We start from the raw sequence: 20373 nt of genomic DNA on the forward strand, positions 1-20373 counted from the left end.
AGTATGAAAATTAGTTAAAAGGTTCCGAAATATTCCGCTAACTGCCAAAACAATATTTTGCTTTACTTTATATTAGGCTCAATATTCAATTATAAAAGAAAGGTGTGGAAACCTCAAAGGCAAAGACATCCACCTTTCAACATAGTTCACATAGTTGTGATAGAAAGATGTGCTTGAGCGTTCAGAGATCACGCTAAACCTGAAACTCCACCCACAAACTGTCACAACTGAACCATGTGTTTCCACATACAACTTCAAGAAGGAAATTCCTTCTTTTTCTTTTTTTTCTGCAGGAAATCACATGGAGGTGCCATCACACTCACATGACAGTCTGAACTATGGAAGGGGACATCAATGAAGGCAAGTGGAAGAAATTGCTCTTATTTAAGATAAACGTTCAATAAAAGGCAGTTTTAGATAGTTATTTTCGCCCTTTTAACTGTTTTGTTTTGCCTGCTTATTGTTAACTTTCGACCTGCTGATGCTTTTTAAAGAAATGTCCCTTTACTACAAAACGCGCTCTTTTAATGAAAAATCACTTACGTTAAACGTTGCGAATATTTACGTTACGTCTGTATCTTTTTATTTGTTGTTATACTGGTTTCGCGTGTTAAGTGTTTGTTTAAAGTGGTCACCAGACACGGAAACTGTACGGTAATAAACGCGAATGCAGTACTATCGATGACAACATTTTGCATCGATTTTGTAAGAACTTGTACTGGCACAGTTTATTATTCCACGCATCGTTCATTGCATTGCATATATTCTTTCCTATAGACTTATTGTTGCCACTGTCTCCATAGAGACCGTCAGCGCAGGAGACATGACTTGTTTTTAAAACCAATCAAATCACTTTGATCGTGAATATATTTACATTTTGTCCTGATGCGCAGTCGAAATATTGCGCGTATTGCGCAACCAGCCATTCTGCATCCCAATTCCCATTTAGCCTTGAACAGTATATTCGATGTGTTTAAAATGAAATTAAGTTCCTCTTTTAAAGTTGATGATAATAAACAATTTAATTGAAAGTTTAACAATACAATAGCCTCTAAGTACCACAAATATCATTCAGTCTCATATATATATATATATATATATATATATATATATTAATCATGATACCACACAGTACTGGTGTTGCTTACTAGTTTTACACAATCATTGTCAATAAATACAAGCCATAAATCAAGTGTATGTAGTGAATCTTAAACTCTGATGGTTCCATAGGGTCAGTCCCTTCATACTATCGTGAAGTACACCAGGCAATCTGCAGCAGAACGGATGAACGGGTGCAGATCAGTGTATTCCAGAGACTTCTGAGCAGAACCGCCCTCTCCATCACTGTTCAGAACCAGGTGAGCTTCAACAGTCCAAGACTTGTGCGGCGGCACCAGACTAATGACTGTTCCATGACTGTGCAGACATTGCAATTATTTCAATTACATAAATAATCTGAATCAATTTCACATTGTTGTTGATTTCATGACTTTTACTGCACGGAATGAATTTACATTCATATTCTAGATAACTGAACATGTGAACGGTGCTGATGGATTCCTTAATAAAGTGTCACTGTACAAAGGCTTGGCTCTGATTGCTTTGGCTCAGCAAGGAAAGCCACCGAGTCCCAAACTGTTGGAGAATTTCATACAAGGTATGCTAAGGCAGACACATTCCTCAGCTGACCATAGTAAATGTGTAGCTTAAAAAGGTGTCATTTTAAAGTCATTAACCCCGGTTACTAGTCATAAAACATGTTATCTATATATGTTTTATGTGATCCCAAACTGCTTTACATGCAGGGCACATTTAAGTGTCACCATCTGTTTGCAGGGATTCGCATGAATAAAGCTTTGGGAGTACTTTCTCCCTGTTTAGTATGCAAAATTCAACACTTTTAAATCATCTGTTTTATTCACTGTGTCTAGAGACAATAGACAGCTGTACAATAATGTAGGGGAAGTACATTAAAAGACCCGTAGACCAGTTGTGTTGAAATAAGACTCAAAATAGTTTGTAGTTTTGCCAGCAGAAGTCAGCTTTAGCACTCTCAAGGAGTTCCACAGTCCGACCTGCCTTACATCCAAAATGCAATAGTATTTAAGCTAACAGAGTCAACTAACTACATCATTTCTTAGGTAAATCAAGCTCACATGATTGGTTATCAATAGATAAACAAGAACACAAAGCTCTCAAACACTTCTGGAGTCATGACTCATGAGACAGGACATATAGTCCTATACATTATCAAAGTTGACAGGCATGTACTATAATACCAATTAAAACATGACGTTACGTCTGTCTCGTGTTTTTCCACTCTTTCTCACTTTCCTGAAACAATACAATCACAAAAACACAAACTCCTCAAGGTAGAGTGTGTGCTAACAGAAGATGTTTTCATGATGATAAGAAGTCCCTTTTCACAGTCACACTGACCTAGCAGGAAGAGAGAGCCTAAGCATTCATTAGAGACTTAAACCATGAATTATTCTCTACTTTCTGTATCAGAAAGGTTGGTGTTAATCATGCTTAAATCATCCATTTAAAATAAGATCATGCTGAATAATAATTGATTAAGAAATGTCAAAACCACATAAAAGTATTTATATTTGAAGTAAGGTGAAGCCACGGCACCGGTCCCTTCAATAATTTCTGACTAAACGCTGAATTTATATTTCTCAAGTTAGATGCAACAGACAGCCTTGGGAGAATGTTATACTATATTTGTTTTGTTCATATCAGCGCACTGAAGTATTAAATCTTATTTAAAGGGACAGTTCACCTAAAAATGAAACTTTTGTCATCATTTACTCACCCTCAAGTTCTTTCAAATCTGTATGAATTTAATTGTTCTGATGAACACAAAGAAGGATATATGGAAGAATGCTTTTAACCAAACAGTTCTGGGGCACTATTGACTACTATAGTAGGAAAAGAAAACGACTAGTCAATAGTGCCCCAGAACAGTTTGATTTTCCACATTCTTCAAAATATCTTCTTTGTGTTCAACAAAACAAAAAAAATTATACAGGTTTAAAACAACTTGGAGGTGAGTAAATGATGACAGAAATGTCGTTTTTGAGTAAACTATCCCCTTAATACTTTTTATTCTCGACTTCGTATTCTTCTCGTATTATTTTAGGTGTTGCCAGAATGATGGTTGACTTTGCACTTTAATAGTAACATTTCCTGTTTTCTCCTCTAAGCATGAATACATTTCCTGTCCATCTCATGCCAACTGCCACCTCAGTGGACATATGTTTGTGTTCCACCAAACAAAACAATAGTTTCTGGTTAGACTCTGCTGAGATAGCTCTTTATATTTTGCATAGTCATCTTATTTTTCCCAAATTTTCATTTCTGAATATAACACAAACCAAAAGGTTTTTTAGACATTGTTCTTTACTTGTTCCTGCATCACATTGATTGATGACCCATGTGGAGGGAGCAAAAACATATCACGTTTTTTTTTTCATTTCAGTATACATCATATTTTAAGAACACGTATAAAATATGTACATTAAAGAACTTCCAAGTGTGATGCCATAACCTTCTTCTTTATAATGTGTTGAATTTAGTAGTCATGCCTCTCTGTTGTGTGTGTAACGTTTCTTTTTAGAGCTCCCGAAGCCTCAGCTGGGAGAACCAAAGGAGCTGCAGAGTCTGAGGATGCAGCTGGTTCAGGAGAATCCTTTAATCTTGTCTTTGACTCTGGCAGAGCTGCTGATGAAGGACACCATCAAAGTTGAGCTCATTCCTGAGAAGAAGGGATTGTTTCTTAAACATGTGGAGTATCAGGTGACCAGTGAGGTGAGTGAGTTTAGAGAATTCAAGCTGGAGTGTTTATTTTTTGCACCACTAGTGTGAACAAATTCTCAAAAAGATTTTTCCAGCAGTTTACCCAAACACGCCCCCGTCCCATGTCCTTAAAACATTACCTGCTTATGTAACATCTAGTAAATCATTGCAACCAAACGAGGACTTCCACCAGCTTTACCAGCTAAAAAACAACAACAGTTAGGTCAAAACATGCATTTTTAGTGTAGACACTAACAAAAGAAAGATAAAAGATGTACCAGTTTTAAACAGGGTTAAGAAAGCATTTACTCTATAGATGTGTAAGTCATGTTTTAGCATGCTGAGTCATTGCACTGGTTTTAGTTGCATTCTTGATATTTACATCTTATATGCAGTGTTGGGTGTAACTAGTTGCTAAGTAATTAGTTGCTGTAATAAAATTACTTTTCCATTGAACAAGTAAAGTAAGGGATTACTCTAATTTTTTATGTAATTTAATTACAGTTACTTCTGATGTAATTAAACTAAATACTTTGTGTAATATATGTGTGTGCAATAGTGGAACTGATATCAAAATTCAAAGTCTAACTTAAAAATTCGTGCTTTAATGTATAATTCTCACATTTGTAATACTTTGGTCTGTATGTTGTTTTATATTATTTATTTGAATGAACTAAAAGAGCCGTTTCATGTCTATCCTTGAATCAATTCTAACCAAGGTTTACATTTAGTCATTAGGCAGGTTGATGTAGGATATAGAAAGTAATTAGTAATAAGTAACTAAATACTTTTTGGAGAGAGTAATTTGTACAGTAATCTAATAACACTATTGAATATGTAATTAGTAACTAGTAATTAATTACTTTTTCAGAGTAACTTACCCAACACTGCTTATATGTACTTTGCAGCGTTTTAAAGTATCGGTCTACAGACGCTACAGTGATTTTGACGTCTTCCATGAGCTCCTGCTGCAGAGATATGCTTACAGAATCGTGCCTGCACTACCTCCCAAAAGAGTGTTGAAAGGAGGTATGGCCTTATTTTATGCGCTGTAAAATCTCAGACTGTTTATGCTGGTAATGAAGCCTGTAGATTATAGTGTTAGTCAAGTTCAACAATAGTGGGACGTTCCATAATTTTTGGAAAAACACCAGAAACACAATCACAGCTCTGCCAAGGAGTACTATATTTCTCTTTTTTGTAAACCTAAGCAAGTTCAAGTTGTACTTTCATAGTAACTCAGTGGCAGTACCAAAAAGTCCCTCGTTGTGTTTTAATAATACAACAACAATGTTTTGTTATTTCTGGAATTTTTTCTCTGTTCTATGGTCCTGCTGCAGTGCTGACCTCTGTGTCAGAACGGGAGTTCATTGAGGGCCGAAGACGGGCGCTGGCCAGGTTTCTGAATCTTGTGGCACGGCACCCTTTCTTCTCTGAGGATGAGCTTGTCAGGACGTTCTTAACTTTCAGTGGCTCGGTGTGAATCTTCATTTACTCATTTTCCTAACCCTTATGCGTTTCAACAAGATTAAAGGGATAGTTCACCAAAAAATAAAAAGGTAGTCATTAGGGATGTAACAATATTATCGATATCGTGTTATCGCAATAGCAAAATTATCTCAATATTATCGTGGTCACACGACGGTATGAAATGATAGGTCTTCCGGGCCTAACATAGAGAACGTTAGAAAAAATCTTTTTTAGATTTTTAGGTCATTTGACCCATCTTCATACCTCTAAGCAACTGTTATGATTAGAGGATAAAGAAAAGAGGATGCTTATGACACGTTTCCAAGTCATTATTTGTCATTTTAAATATTGCAACAAACACCGTACCGCGGACGTTATACCGAGGTATTATCGTACAGTGAGATTTTGATATCGTTACATCCCTAGTAGTCATCATTTAATCCTTTACTAACCCTCTTGTCATTTCAAACCTGTATGACTTTCTTACTTCTGCACAACACAAAAGAAGATATTTTGAAGAATGTTGGGAACCGAAAAACAGTGATACCCATTCACTTGCATTGGTTTTGCGTCTATACAGAAGTCATTCTTTTAAATCTTCTTTTGTGTTCTGCGGAAGAAAGAAAGCTTCTGAAATGTCAAGAGGGTGAGTAAATGATGACAGAATTTACATTTTTGGGTGAACTATCCATTTAAATATAAGAGAAGAGAATGCTTTAGAGTTGTGTAGTGTTTGCTGTGTCCCCAATACAGACATCCTTCAGTTTCATCAAGATTTTATATATTTTCCATATTTATGCTCCACAGGATGTACAAACTAAGCTTCGAGATGCATGCAAAAAGTTGGGTGATGAGTTTATGACATGCAGTTATGCAACGCAGGCCAAGGTTTGAATCACATATACTTTTATTTACTTCAAGTTTCATGTCAACCAGTTATAATTCAATAGTAACACAAAAGCAGTGCTGTTGCACGAGGCCTGCTATACATCACCACTCCTTTTTTCAGCCAGTCAAATTTGAGAATTATACATATTGTTATGTATAATGTCGCATTACCACATTGTGTTTACTTGTCTGTATGGTGACTTCTGCAGGATTACCTCCCAGCTGATATCCAGGGTCAGTTTTCACTCAGCCGGGAGCTGATCAGAAATATCCATAACAGTTTTCAGAAGTTACGGGACAGGGCAGAGAAAATGGCCGAGCGCTCTAAGGAGAACGCCACAGATCTGCAGATGTTTGGGAAGGAACTGAGGTACCAGCCTAACCTGAGTGTTGTGTCTGCTACTCTGCTTACAGTGTCTCTGTTGTTTTGAGCATGTTTATTGAATATAAACTCTAAGAAGTGTCCAAATAGCCTCTTATAGCTTCTGGCATCTTAATGTCTCATAGTAAATAAATGTACTATTTTACATCAACGTTGTTACAACAGTCAAAACAAACCAAAACATATTTTGCATTGGCTGGAAGAATCTAATTGATCTTTGAGTTGCCATAGCTTTGGTCTTTCAGCTTTCGTTTCTTATTTCTCCAGCTGCCTGGGATCAGATGAGACATCTGTGCCTGTTCTGGCATCCGGCAAGAGTCCCTGGGTCGCTCTCAAACAAGCTGTCAAAGGCCTCTCTGTAGAGTTCTCACTTCTGTCTGAAAAAGCTGCGGAACAGGTACAGTAACAGCCGCCCACATGCACCGCATGAACTACAGTACTTGCACGCAGCTTTGCAGGAGCTGAATTTATTTATTTAAAACAGGGCAGAAGAGAGGAAGACGATGTGGTGGAAAAACTAAATCTGTTCCTGGACCTGCTGCAGTCGTACAAGGTGAGTGTACTTTAAAGTCCCCCGAGGTGAAAATCTAATTTTTGATGTTGTTTATACTGTATGTCTATGTAGTGTTTTTATTATGCTTAAAGACAAACCATGTGCACACACATTGAACACACACACTGATAAAATGTATTGCTCAATGCACTGAAAGCTGCTTTGGACAAACTCATCTGTCAAATGCATATCTGTAAAAGTCTTAAAAGTGGTCCAAAATTCTTTTGACGCCAGTCAATATGTTTGTGTAATGGAGCTGCTATAGCAGATTCATTTTTGATGTGTGGTACAGGACTTGTGTGAACGGCACGAGAAGGGGGTCTTGCACGAGCACCAGCGAGCGCTTCAGAAGTACGGCGTGATGAAGAGGCAAATGATGAGCGCCACAGTGCAGCCTAAAGAGCAGGTTTCTGTAGAACAGCTGGAGTCCCGCATCGTTCAGGTCAGTCCTCAAACACACACACACACACTACAAAGAGCTACCAGGTAGTGTTACCAAAGAGGAACCATTAGCCTGAGGAGCAGTGATTCATCCTTTTAATTTCGTGTCGGAAATTGTGCTTAAGGGCTTGAAACCAAAGCGCTTGAGCACGTTTGTATCCCTAATATCCCTCTGGAGATGCCAGAAGCCTCTGAAATAAGATCTCTAGCTGTGACGGGATAAAAAGTAAAAACATTTACGTGACCAGAAAGCAGCAGCGACTGTGACATATGTCATGCTTGGTAGCCCCGCCCACAGTGAAGTTATATTGATCCAAACCCAGCTTCGTCTAACTCCAAATTAAACATCAAATGTTCTGATTGGCTGGAAATTTGTGGCGCATCACACAGCATTTTTGCTTTAAAGTATTACAATAAATTATACTGACAAATTCGTATCTCGGCTGGCTAGGACACACTGTATGTCAGGCTATAACAACCGGTTGTATAAACAAAGCACTTATTGGACACATTTAATGGACAGTCAGCAATTACATCACCGCAACTGAGAACTTTGCAGCTCATATGATGTCTGATCATAAAAAAAAATTGTTTACTGACAAAGCTCATTTTTGTTTTCATAGCCAAGTATCGGCAAACATTGCATGTTTTATACTTCGTCATTTCTTCTGTCTATATGGTAAACGTCTGATGCAATGCACATTTTAAGATTCATTAGCATTTAACCTTCACATAGCGTGTTATCATCCTCTCTGTTTCATCATGAGCGAAAGCAGTTTTACAAGCTCTTCCCATGTAGCAGTTATAGCTTACAACAGGGATGATGATAGCGAAAAGAAATTCACTTTCATCTCTGACTCACCGCAGCAAGAGAATGCCATTCAAGCCATGGAGCTGCGCAACTACTTCTCCCTGTTCTGCCTGCACCAGGAGAGCCATCTTATATTCACATATCTGCCCATCACGTCTCACATCCTGGGGGCATTTGTCAACTCCCAGGTGCAAGGACACAAAGAGGTGAGCTTATCTTTTCCTTTTATCTTTATTCAGTTAGGGTTTGACTAGTAAGAGTCATTTAAGTGTGCAAAATGTCTCTTTTAATAACTTTTGCTTTTTGACCTAGATGGGTGAGGTGTGGCAAGATCTTCATTCCAAGCTAAAGTGTCTTTTTGGCGACAGTAACGGAGTTCAGACTCCACCTCTTAACCCAAAATAGCCAGTCTTTGTGTTTTTGCAGTTGAATGTAGAAATGAAAAAGCTATTTCAGGCCTGTTTTCAGGAACAACTGACAGTGGATGTTGTTTTAAAGCACTAACATGCATTGCAAAGAGTAATGGGATTAAGGATTCCCTTAAATAGCTATGTGACAAAAGAGACCCTGATTTTCTACACTTATATGAGCAAGCTGACACTAAAATATGACTATTGCTGCTGAGGATAATTTTAGAAAATGCTAATATAGAAAAGATGGTTGAATTTGAACACTGTATTTCTAACAATGTTTTACATTTACTGTTTATGTATACAAATTTGTATTGTATAGATAGAAAGATGGAAAATGGTAGATGCTATCTTAGGTCTAAAAATAAATGTGCAGAGACTATAATAGTAGCCATGACCAGAAGTGGGTGTTAAACATTGAACAGCAGTTGAACGTACAGCAAAAAGCTGAATTATGTAGATATTTTAGATATCTATTATTGTAGATCGTTGCAAAGCCATCATAGTTTTTGGCCTTTGCTTTGACACTGAGATGTTATTGCCAGACTAAGATTATCTGCTGTTTGTCTTTTTGTTCTAATCATCAGACTTGCACTTAATGTGACAGCAGTTTTGTTTTCACATTTAATTTTATAGTCATTTATAAGTTAAAAAATGCTTTATAGTTTTGCGAAATGTGAAAGGTATTTTGAAATCAAACCTTGATGCTTGTTAGTTTATAATTTGATTCTGAGACATTAACCTGGTTTTCAGACTATGGAATTCCCAGACTGCTGTTAAGATACTATGAAATGTTTCCTTGAAACATTAACAGAATGCTTTTTTATTTTTAATACACAACGCTGTTGAAATTGTATTTCATGCAAAAGTTTGTCTTCATTGTTTAATTTTGTATTAAACACCTGAACAGAGCTTATTATAGTTGTTAATTTATGCTTTTATATTAACCAGTTTTAAGTAAAGCAACAAAGATGACTTAGCAAAATTCCCCATTTAGAAACTGTTAACTGTTAACATACTATTGTTGAATTCTGTCCCATTCATCAAATCTGCCATCTGCTGGCGCAAACGAGAATTGCATTTTCACCTCTATTCTATTCTGTTCCATTCTATTCTAGCAGTTGCGTTATACAGCAAACTAATATATATTTGACAGGATATTACAGAAACATTTTAAATTAGTTCAATACACTGTAAATGCACAAAAATAATAAGTCTAAACACTAAATGGAATTCTTTCTAGTTTATTCAAAATTTTATTTAAAATTTGAAAGGTAGTTAAAGTTGAACAAAATTATATATGTTGTGTGAACTATTGTGGGTTAAACCGTTGTAGAAATGGGGAACAAACAAACTTGTAAAAAACAAAACAAGTAAATACATTACAATACAGATAACACAAATATATGTTTTTCTTCTTAACCAAAATGATGCATCACAATAATGAAGGGGACCATTTAAATAAGCAAACCAGACTGTTGGATTATTTCCACTGATACAGTGGCAATAGTCATTAATAGTGTGACATCTGATCAAAAGTTTTCCACTTCCTCCAGTTTATGCTCCACTATGACATCATGACCCTGGAATTTAAAATATCCCAGAAACTTTTGTTTCTGAAGCATTAACGGAAACCACAAGACATCATCTGCCCACATCTGGCTGAAAGGTATTTGATCAATGTCAAACCACTGAGGTCTCATCTCTGAAAAAGAAAACAAACAGATTCAATGGTATGTTATTAGGTCAAGGTTTGTGTCACACAAACTGGATTAGAAAGTTATGGCGAGCTGTATTACCGTCTGATTCTGTTGGCACTCCTTTATAGCTGTCAGCTCTGAAAATGTGAACATCCAGCAGTTCTGTTTCCCCAATAAACTCAAATTTGATATTTCCAATCTTGTGGAGGATGTCAACGGTGAGACCACTTTCCTCCAGCAGTTCTCTGACAAATAAAATGGGATTTTGTTTCAGATGGAAACCAATAAAAGGAGAGATTTTACATGACAAATTGCTGACACCGTTTTACACAGATGAGTAAATAATACCAACATTCCCATCCATTACAAGGTTTACATTGTTCACACTTGATCTTGTGTATGGTCTGTGGAAATATACACTGGGGAATAACAACAACAGTTTAATTTGCTTAACAATATATATCATTTAAAATTTGTTTGTGACAACTGAAAACAAGACATTTTGCTTTTCTAATTCATTGTAAAACTTACCGTCTCGCAGCCTGCTCTATGGTCTCTCCTGGCTGGACTTTACCCCCGAACCCGTTCCATTTTCCCACTCCAAACCCTCTTTTTTTCATACCAAGTAAAATCCGGCTGGGCTGCACCACCAGCACCAGGGTCAGCAGTTTAGAAGTAAACATCACCCTATACAAGAGTAAAAAAAATTGATTTGTCTTGTTTGAGTCATCATTTATTACATTTTCTAGGCTGTAAAACGGAGTATAACGTTTACATTTATGCATTTGACACATGCTTTGAGTTACCCAAAGCAACTTACAGTGCATTAAAACCAATACATTTTCTACCAGTAAGTGTGTTCCCTGAAACCAATGACCTTACGCTGATGCTACAAGCTACAACAGCACAAAATATACATAGTATAAATAACGTATTTTTTGATCACTAAAATATTTAAAAAATGTATGCTCTAAATAATAAATGGCATATGCAGAATAAACAATGTTCAATATCAGCACAATAGTTTTCATTATAAAGCAACACAGTTTGTGGTATCGATATGCTTACTTGGACTTAAATGAAAACCGGTAAAGAAAAATATACAGTAATCAAACGTATACAATTAAATGTAGGCTGATATACTAGGTTTTATGTTTAATCAACAAGAAAGGCTTCTTCCCGCGTGTTGCTCGGCGTAAGACAGTCACATGGCGTTATGAATGACAACAATGAAGTTAATCATCATAGTGATTGACATCCATATGCAGAATGTAGCAAACTACATCCAACATATGCCTTACAGATCAGCGGAACGTCACAAACTCCGCCCAGTCGACGCCGGTGTGCGCCAGTGAAATGATCTCGACAGAAATTGTAAGCGAAAGGACTAAAAACAGAAATACTCAAGAAAGCTCATTCATATTAATTAAGCCACAACAAACAGTAATGTAAATAATTGTATTGCTAATGAATTAATAAATAACTCGTTTTTAACGCAATAACTTATTTTCGAATGGGCTGCGTAAAGTACGTGCGGTTTTGATGCCAAAAAGCACGCCGCAGACGCGGTGCCCATGTGTTTTCCTGTACTTGCCTAAACTCTACATTTTGTTGCTCCCACATAGCAAGTCTTTGTAAATGATGTGGAAATGTATACCGAAGTCGTGTATTCACGTCTCAGCGGTGTGTCTAAAAAAGAGTCCGGCAGATAAACGCTGGCTGGCGCGGCAGCTCAGTGACCCTTTCGTCAAAGCTGCGCACTCTCAAGATTACCGCTGCAGAAGTGCCTTTAAACTCATCGAGATGGATGATAAATACAGAATACTGAAACCTGGCTTTAGTATCGTAGATTGTGGTGCTGCACCTGGTGCATGGAGCCAAGTTGCAGTCCAGAGAGTCAATTCAACAGGAGAAAGTAAGTGATATGTAAAGTAGCTAACTTACATCATGTGTATGTGGGTATATGCCAGAACACTCTTTATCTAAATAACACGTCTTCACAGACTCTTGGAATGCTGTTAACCTTATTCTTGATATGCCATCTGTGATGCTTTGCTGTGAAACACTATTGAAATAGTTCCCATGTTGAACATTCCTTGTTGTTTGCTGTATGCCATCGCTATCTGGTGAAGCCCATACATTATTACTTTTATTTTGTAAAAAAATGTGTAGGCAGTTAACGGTTGTCTGCAAAATGTATTTCAAGCCTTTAAGGTTAAGTTTAATATCATTAATGAGGGAAGTCAACATCACACCTTTGTTCTTTCCAGGTACAGAACTTCCTAAAGGAAGTGTCATAGGTATAGACTTGCTACGCATAGCCCCTTTGGATGGAGCCCAGTTCCTGTGCAGTCGTGACATTACGGACCCTTCAACTCACATGGAGCTGGAAAGGCTCCTCCCTGAAGCTCAAGCAGATGTGATCCTCAGTGACATGGCCCCCAATGCCAGCGGGCTCAGGGAACTGGATCACGAGAACCTAGTCACCATGTGTCTCTCAATGCTGGACTTGGCAGAGAGGGTTCTGCGCACTGGTGGCTCTTTGGTTTGTAAATACTGGGATGGCTATCTGGCCCATAAGCTCCAGCAAAGACTTTCTCTTATGTTTAAGGATGTAAGAACTGTAAAACCAAAAGCAAGTAGGAAGGAGTCGGCAGAGCTGTATTTTCTGGCGAGGATGTTCAAAAAGAGATAAAGCCTCTGTATAGATAATAAAAAATATAGCTTGGCCAGAAATTGCTGGTTTTGTTCATTTGAAAAAGCTGCCTCGTCCATATGCAGAAGAAATAGATTTGCGTGTTTAAGACTATAAGATGTTTGGAGGCTCTGAAATCAGATATGCATATCAGGGTTTCCTCACATCTTTCATAGATTTTGATAAAGAAATGATTGCGTGCATTTAAATTACTTTATTGTAATTCTATATTTAGAGTGTATTTTGAAATAACTCTTTCGTTGAAAAAGCACAGAGAAAACCGGCATAAAAGGCAAAACGTTAACTCATTTGTTTGATGGATTAGTTTCATTTTAGGCTGCTTATTGAAGTCAGTGTGTTGTATGGAAGATATTCATGTAACCAATGGATGGCGCTCTTGAGTCGTCAGTCTGAAAACAGCAGTGGGATTTGAAGTGAATCTCCCAGGCTGTGAAGAGACGGTGTGGACATTGTTATTAGGAAAAACAATTCCTAGCTGTTTAAAAGTTTAGGGTTTGGGAGTCCTGTATTGCACGTTTGTAACCTTAAAACGTTGCTCATTTGACAACACATTAATTTTGTGTTCTCGTAACTGGAAAGCTAAATTGTTTGCATGATGCAATGCAATACTAAAATCCGTTTTCCAGCCGTGTAAAAAGATGCAATCATTCTCTCATTAGAAGCAGAGGAGCTGCAGAGAGTATGGATAAGTGTCTTATGAGCATGTCTAACGAGAGGCCTTTGTCCCTACAGCAACGCAGATATTAGCCTCACACATTATTAACCCAGACTTCGGTTTCTACAGTCCAGATATAAATGACATCCAGCGCATGTAGTCATTTTCAGAGTTTTTACATCAAGGAATCTTTAGAAGTATGTAGAAAAAACATTTAATTGAGATTAGAAGTCATGTATTATTAAAAGGTTTTAATAATTTATAGAGTTCATCCTTTTAATAAACATGGGGTCCAAAAGTCTGACATCATAAGTACACTGTAAACCCGAATGTTCAAAGAAATTAAACAGTTTAAGTAGTGTAAACTTAATTTTATATTTAAAAAATTCCTAACTTAAATGTTTTGAGTTCCTGTAACTAATTCTTACTTTTGAGTTAGTTTAACTTAATTTCAACAAGTTAATTCAAGATGATTTGTTGAGAATGAAATTCAGTTCCCAGCATGCTTTGCGTGAGACTGCATTAGGAAAGTAAATTTTGAAATGAAGTGTTATTTTATGAGTTTTTAGAAAGGAAAAAGCCTTGTTAATGATGAATGTTGTCTGTGAAGGCTGTTTGTTAATTGTTGATGCAGCTGAATTGTTTAGGTTGTCTTAAGACCTTTCATTTATTTAGCTGTAAATAAAAAAAGTTACTTTGCTAAATGTTCAAAATTAAAAGGAGTCAACAACAGTACAACAAACTCAAAACTGACTAGTTTTGCTTACTTAAAATTGTTCAAAATTAAAAGGAGTCAACAACAGTACAACAAACTCAAAACTGAGTTTTCCCAACTTATTCGGGTTTACAGTGTAAAAATGATATCCACTTCTTTTGTAATAACAATTTTAGTAAAAAGGTGAAAATGAGTGCCCCTGCTGCTAATTTTTGTTTTAGAATTTGAGATTTGAGAGGTTACAAAGAGCTTATTATTTGTTTAATCAATATGGAATGTGGTATACCATTTGTACAAAGAGGTTAACGACTTTGCTTATTAGTTAGTGACCAGAACCCTATATGTCAATTTTCCTTTTTAGGTTATACTTTTGGACGTTTTTTTATCATAATTAACTTTAATGTTTCATCGACATTTTGTTATGACAATGACATGAACACGTGGGAATCACTAAATGTCACTAATAAACTGTAGATAATAATGTCAGGTTCAGTACTGGACTGCTCTAAACTTAAGCTCAGAGAATGTTAATTCCCGAGACTCAAACGCACCTAAATTAATTCTGCCCACAGCTCTAATGCTTTCATATTTGACTGAACTACAGAATGTACTGTACAATATGGAAATTCGTGCAACCTTTTAATCTGAGTGCCTGTGTCAGCAACATGTTTCATTTGTGCTGGCTTGGGTCAATTTGAATACCGTGGTTTTTGATCATCACTCTGACATATTTTAGAAAAAGTAGACTCGGGGGACAAGCCACTCCTGCTTCAATGACATGTCAAAAGAGTCTTGAGAATTCATTAAAGTAGATTAGGGATTCATTTGAGAGCTTAGTTTTTCTGCGCTTTTTAACAGTTGTAAGAGTGGAAAGTATCTTCAGGGATTCAAGCATATTGAATGATATGGAAATACACAAAAAAGCTTTTTTGGTCCCAAAGTTTTTCCAGAATTTTAAAAGTGTTTTTGCTCTTTAGGGTTTATTGCTTTAAACTAAAGCGTGTCAGGTTGAAGTGTCAACTTCTTAGAGCTCAAAGCTCAGACACTTCCAATTCCAATGCTGTCGAACATTTTAACAGATTTAAGTATATATTTTTTCAAACTTTACCCCTACAGATAATATGCATCATTGAGATAAGAATGTTTTAAAATTCCTATACATTTGAATTGAGAAACACAAAGCAGAATTTGAATGCAGGGAAGCAGAACTGAAATGAAATGTAAAATATCTGCTTGAAGTGTAGTTTTTTCATTACAATCCATTCTAATATCCAAATGTTCAGGCTACAAAAGAATAGCATTACAGTTACCTGTGACATGATAAATGTGATTTAATGCTAATTTTGTATCTTTCGTCTATAAACACAAATTACAGTGCTTTTACAAAATTAAAAAAGCATTAAAATGACCTTTTATCAGTGTGTGTGTTTCCTGGCCGTAAACCCAAATATTTTTTTAAGTAAGCAGAACTATCAAGTTTCAACAATGAGTTTGTTGTACTCATACATGTTAATTTCTTTTAAATTTGAACATTTAGCAAGGTAAATTTTTTATTTACAGTTAAATAATAGAAAGGTCTTATTAAGCCAACTTAAACATTTCAGCTGCATAAACAAATAACAAACAGCCTTCACATAGAGTAATGTAACACACACAACCTAAACATAAGCACCACTATTCTGAACGATGGTAACCCTATAAGTCAAAAATACAACAAACTCTTCTAAATATCCAAGATTAATGAACGTCATTAACAAGGCTTTTTCCTTTCTAAAAACTCAAAATTTACTATCCTAATGCAGCCCCACACAAAGCATGCTCATGCTGGGAACTAAAATTCATTCTCAACAAATCGTCTTGAATTAACTTGTTTAAATTAAGTTAAACCAACTATAAAAAAAATAATTAGTTACAGGAACTCAAAATATTTAAGTTAATACAATTTTTATATAAAATTAAGTTTACACTACTTTAACTAACCCTTACCTGGAGTAGCCCTTTCTTAGCCTACACATGAAAATGCACTGTTGGAACTAAAATGATTGTAACTCATGAATGCTTTGGAGTACAGACCTACGGTTGGCCTCATTTGAAAAGACACTTGGAAGATTATTCCTGAATTTATTATTATTATTATTTTTAATTATTGTAGTTTAAGTTTATTGCTATAACAAACTATAAAAATATTATGTTTAGATTTTATTAAAAAACAAATAAAATCTATGTGTTTCGGCCCTAAAAAGGTCAAAGTCCCAAGTACTACCAATATTTTTATAAAGTTTGAGCTTGATAGACCAAATGATGTGTCTTCTGTGAGTGTTTTAGCCACAGTACCACAAGAATCCAATAGGGGCCACCTTTTTTTTGGTCTGACATTGGACACCACAACAGATATTGAGATTCTTCTTTTTCAATTTTTTTAAAAATTCTTCACATGAAGAGACAATGAAAATATAGACAGGACCGTGAAAAACATAATGAAAAGACATGTAATATCTTATGTCTGCATTTTTTAAATTATGATATTGTTTTTTTATGCACACTCTCGTCATTTATGACTCAATTACTCCTCCTACATAATTTATTTTATAAAACACTCATGAAATATGTATTTTAGAAACTTAGACCTTTCCAACAATATATAGTTTGTCATGATAAGATAAGAATTTACATGCCAAATATTGAAGAAAACGTAAGCGTTCCGCTGGTGGAACGATGTCATTTAGCAGGACATACATTTTTTGAAGCGCACTCTTGTAACTTATAAATAGATTACTCCTCCTACATATTTTATTTTATAAAACAGTTAAGAAATATGTATTCTAGAGACTTAGACCTTTCCAACGATAAATAGTTTGTCATAATTATATTAGAATTCATATGCAAAACAAACCGTAAACTCAGGTGTTCCGTATACGGAACGGCGCGAACATTCGGGTTTACAGTGCAACACTGCAGTGTTGTGTCCATTCACATCCAAACTAAGCATTTCCCGGTTGAGGAAATGCTTGATGTTTCAAGTTTAGATTTTGTTATAGTTTTGGCCAAGGTTATAGCATTGGCCTCAGTCAGGATTTGAAACCTGTGCTCTGAATACACATTTTATATCTAAGAAAATCAAGAACTTGAAATGTTCTGTCTAGACAAGAGGCCATGATCTCACGGGAGACGGCTCTGAAAGACTTTACCTTTGAAGAGCTGAAAACTGTAGAATTTCTGATAAATGCCATCATCTAATGAAACAAAACTGGACACTAAAAGGCTATGTCTACATTCCTAGTGTTATACGAATGCACCTGAAGATGCTGTAACATCCAAACACAGTCCAGCTTTGAATGTCTTATTTGCTTTTATAAAACAGATACCATAAGGTAAAGATATTTTATTTTCATTTAGAAGATACACTGCTTGACATGTTAACAGTAAGAGAATCTTGCTTGGTGAAGATGTTAGCTGTGCTGTATCATAAATAAGCAAGGATATGGACCAATCAGCATCAAGGACCAAATGTAAATTTGATAAGAACTTAAATTATATTGAATCAGTAGTCAGTTGACAGTCAGTGGACATTTTCTGGTACTGTATGCTATTTGTTTTTTTTTCATTAACAGTGCTTATTGTTTTAGAAGTGATAACCTTAGTTAGGCAAATATGTTTTCACACAAGGGAATAAATTCCTAGTTAGTTAAATCTAATGATGTATTTATTTAACACCTTCACCAAACACGAGTTGGACTAATTTATGTCTTCTGTTGTATGACTGTGCTGAATTTCTTTGAATTTTGTTCAATAAATTTATTTATATCTCATTCCAGTACCACCTCTTGCAGGGTGTGGCCATTTCAAATGAAATTTCAACTTATACATTAAACTGGACCCAGTCATTCTAAATTTTACCCAACCTTGCCTATTTGTGGAAAACACATCAAATCGGTACTTTTACTGTTTATATAATTTGATTCTCTAATATAACTGGGGCTAGCCTGTTTGATCCATGGAACAAAGCATTTTATTCTGTAGCTGGTCCTAGTGGTACTTCTGCACCAATATCCTCATGCATCTACTTATATTCAATTAACACACTGCCCTGGGTAACCTAAATGTATTTTGCATGAATAAATGCCCTTTGAATTAACACAGTTAATGCCCTTGTTGCAAAATTATTAGATCCAACAATTGGGGTTTTTGAAGTCTGATTAAGGCATGAAATGTCATTTGTAAATCTGTTATGGAAGAATTTGCATGGATTTTTGAATTTAGAAAAGTACTGCATGGTGGACGTTCCAGCACTGCTGTGACCAAAACAAAGGCCAGACAAAGAGACATCTCTTATTCTGGAATGACCGTATACTCCCACCAATCCCCTTCTTTAATGTTTTGATCACATTTTATAGTACTCCCATGGTAATGAACGCTAATATATATTCGTATTTAATCAAGCAATTCCCTGGCAGTTGCCTTGCTGTTTCGCACAGGTGAGAATTGCACTCTTCAATATTAAATGAATCTGTTCCAAAAGCATTCTAGAGGGATGGTGCACTGTCAGGTTAATTTACTTTTGTAAGGACAGCTGGTGGCTTGTATGTAAATATCAGTCAATTAAATGAAAGGAAATTATATAAAGTGACTATATATACTTGCTCAAATTTAATTAGGAGATTGCAGGATCAACTTTTTAATCTTGAGGCTTTGGGCAAAGAATGCAAAACAAACCCAGGGGAAATAAAGTAAACTTGCTAAAAACTTCAGGTGCTCTCGGATACAGATATTAGTTGTATTTGATGGACTGCAAACGTAGATATGCTGCGCATTGCTTTATATAGAGTCTGAAGCTGCAGTGGCTGACAATGAACCATTCAGATATGAGCAGACAGATACTTGCAGCTTCCACTGCTGAACGAACACAAATCTGTCTTCTGTGGAGCTGGAGGAAAGAGATTAGAATGAGTTTGCTTCTTATACAGGTTTGTCATAAATTCTTTTCGAATGGGAAATGAAAACCAAAGTGAGATTATTTTAACAGCATTTCAAATGACTGAATGACACGGACATGGTCTTTCAAGACAGAAAACGTGATGTTCTTCATTGCAATGATATAAAGGTTCGTATAGAAGTACATTAAATACACATTTTTATTGTTGTGATTTCAAGCAAATCTCATTGTGCTGGAATTTCTGAAAAGACTATGTTTTTTGATCAACAGGTGGTTTAAAATAAATGGCTGTACTAACCCAACTACAAGGCCTTCTTCAGCCTGAAGGAATGAGAAATGAGGCATGAGCGTGAATATTCATTTCTTCACAGACATTAGCTTGCTGGAGATGCGTTCAGGTGGGTCTCTGCCCGTGAAGAACCTCTAAATTGTGAAGAGGTTTTCTAATGAAGCTTCTGGCTTCCCCAAGATTGCGAATGTGCTGCCGGCATTAATGCTTTGTCATACTGTACAACAGAATACATCCGAAATAATCAAGTGTGTGTCCAGATCTATTCTCCTTCAAAAATGCGAAAATATATGCAACACCATACAATCACCGACCTCTATTACAAGACTTTAATTCATAGATTGATAGTCGTTAATCTTGTTCATGATATGTATTATGTAATGCTGCAATACAAAAATGCTTTCCTCTCCAGAATGTCAATTTTAGGAGAAAGAAGAGAACCAAAGTGAAGACAAGGATGCTTGTCAAAATGGAATAACATCTTACTTGAACTGATAATACAGCCCATTTGTGATGATTTCATCATCACAGCCCATCAATAAACTTATGGCCTTGAGCATTGCCTACCTGTGATCAAATGTACAGAGCCCAAAAATCATACGTTTAGCC

At 36.0% G+C, this 20373-nt stretch overlaps 3 protein-coding genes across 3 annotated transcripts; 2 read left to right on the forward strand and 1 right to left on the reverse strand.

Annotated features, from left to right (window-relative positions):
• Positions 1 to 272: 272 nt before the first annotated feature.
• On the forward strand, positions 273 to 9668 carry snx8a (sorting nexin 8a). The gene is made up of 13 exons (XM_057346005.1): positions 273 to 360; positions 1231 to 1358; positions 1528 to 1657; positions 3623 to 3813; positions 4710 to 4830; positions 5142 to 5278; positions 6079 to 6159; positions 6369 to 6529; positions 6809 to 6938; positions 7026 to 7094; positions 7387 to 7536; positions 8403 to 8552; positions 8659 to 9668. The coding sequence occupies exons 1-13, from the start codon at positions 339 to 341 to the stop codon at positions 8749 to 8751; spliced, it is 1563 nt and encodes a 520-aa protein (XP_057201988.1). The 5' UTR covers positions 273 to 338; the 3' UTR covers positions 8752 to 9668.
• Positions 9669 to 10003: 335 nt separating this feature from the next.
• nudt1 (nudix (nucleoside diphosphate linked moiety X)-type motif 1) lies at positions 10004 to 11652 on the reverse strand. The gene is made up of 4 exons (XM_057346628.1): positions 11525 to 11652; positions 10988 to 11143; positions 10556 to 10701; positions 10004 to 10461 (listed from the first exon to the last, which is right to left on the reverse strand). Exons 2-4 carry the CDS (start codon positions 11137 to 11139, stop codon positions 10289 to 10291), a joined length of 471 nt encoding a protein of 156 aa, XP_057202611.1. The 5' UTR covers positions 11140 to 11143; positions 11525 to 11652; the 3' UTR covers positions 10004 to 10288.
• Positions 11653 to 11840: 188 nt separating this feature from the next.
• mrm2 (mitochondrial rRNA methyltransferase 2) lies at positions 11841 to 15946 on the forward strand. Its single transcript, XM_057346236.1, has 2 exons — positions 11841 to 12371; positions 12727 to 15946. The coding sequence occupies exons 1-2, from the start codon at positions 12095 to 12097 to the stop codon at positions 13149 to 13151; spliced, it is 702 nt and encodes a 233-aa protein (XP_057202219.1). The 5' UTR covers positions 11841 to 12094; the 3' UTR covers positions 13152 to 15946.
• The last annotated feature ends 4427 nt before the right edge of the window (positions 15947 to 20373 follow it).

Source organism: Triplophysa rosa, linkage group LG11 (assembly GCF_024868665.1).
Source record: "Triplophysa rosa linkage group LG11, Trosa_1v2, whole genome shotgun sequence".
NCBI lineage: Eukaryota > Metazoa > Chordata > Actinopteri > Cypriniformes > Nemacheilidae > Triplophysa > Triplophysa rosa.

What these genes read in the sequence shown, in the direction of transcription:
- snx8a (XM_057346005.1), top strand. Translation starts at nt 339, where the DNA reads ATGGAAGGGGACATCAATGAAG. An exon ending in CCATCACTGTTCAGAACCAG is followed by an intron (nt 1,359 to 1,527) that starts GTGAGCTTCAAC and finishes TTCATATTCTAG; the next exon opens with ATAACTGAACATGTGAACGG. An exon ending in ACCTGCTGCAGTCGTACAAG is followed by an intron (nt 7,095 to 7,386) that starts GTGAGTGTACTT and finishes TGTGTGGTACAG; the next exon opens with GACTTGTGTGAACGGCACGA.
- mrm2 (XM_057346236.1), top strand. Translation starts at nt 12,095, where the DNA reads ATGATGTGGAAATGTATACCGAAGTCGTGTATTCACGTCTCAGCGGTG. An exon ending in AGTCAATTCAACAGGAGAAA is followed by an intron (nt 12,372 to 12,726) that starts GTAAGTGATATG and finishes TGTTCTTTCCAG; the next exon opens with GTACAGAACTTCCTAAAGGA.
- nudt1 (XM_057346628.1), bottom strand. Translation starts at nt 11,139, where the DNA reads ATGTTTACTTCTAAACTGCTGACCCTGGTGCTGGTGGTGCAGCCCAGC. An exon ending in ATAGAGCAGGCTGCGAGACG is followed by an intron (nt 10,702 to 10,987) that starts GTAAGTTTTACA and finishes TTTATTTGTCAG; the next exon opens with AGAACTGCTGGAGGAAAGTG. An exon ending in AGTGCCAACAGAATCAGACG is followed by an intron (nt 10,462 to 10,555) that starts GTAATACAGCTC and finishes TTTCTTTTTCAG; the next exon opens with AGATGAGACCTCAGTGGTTT.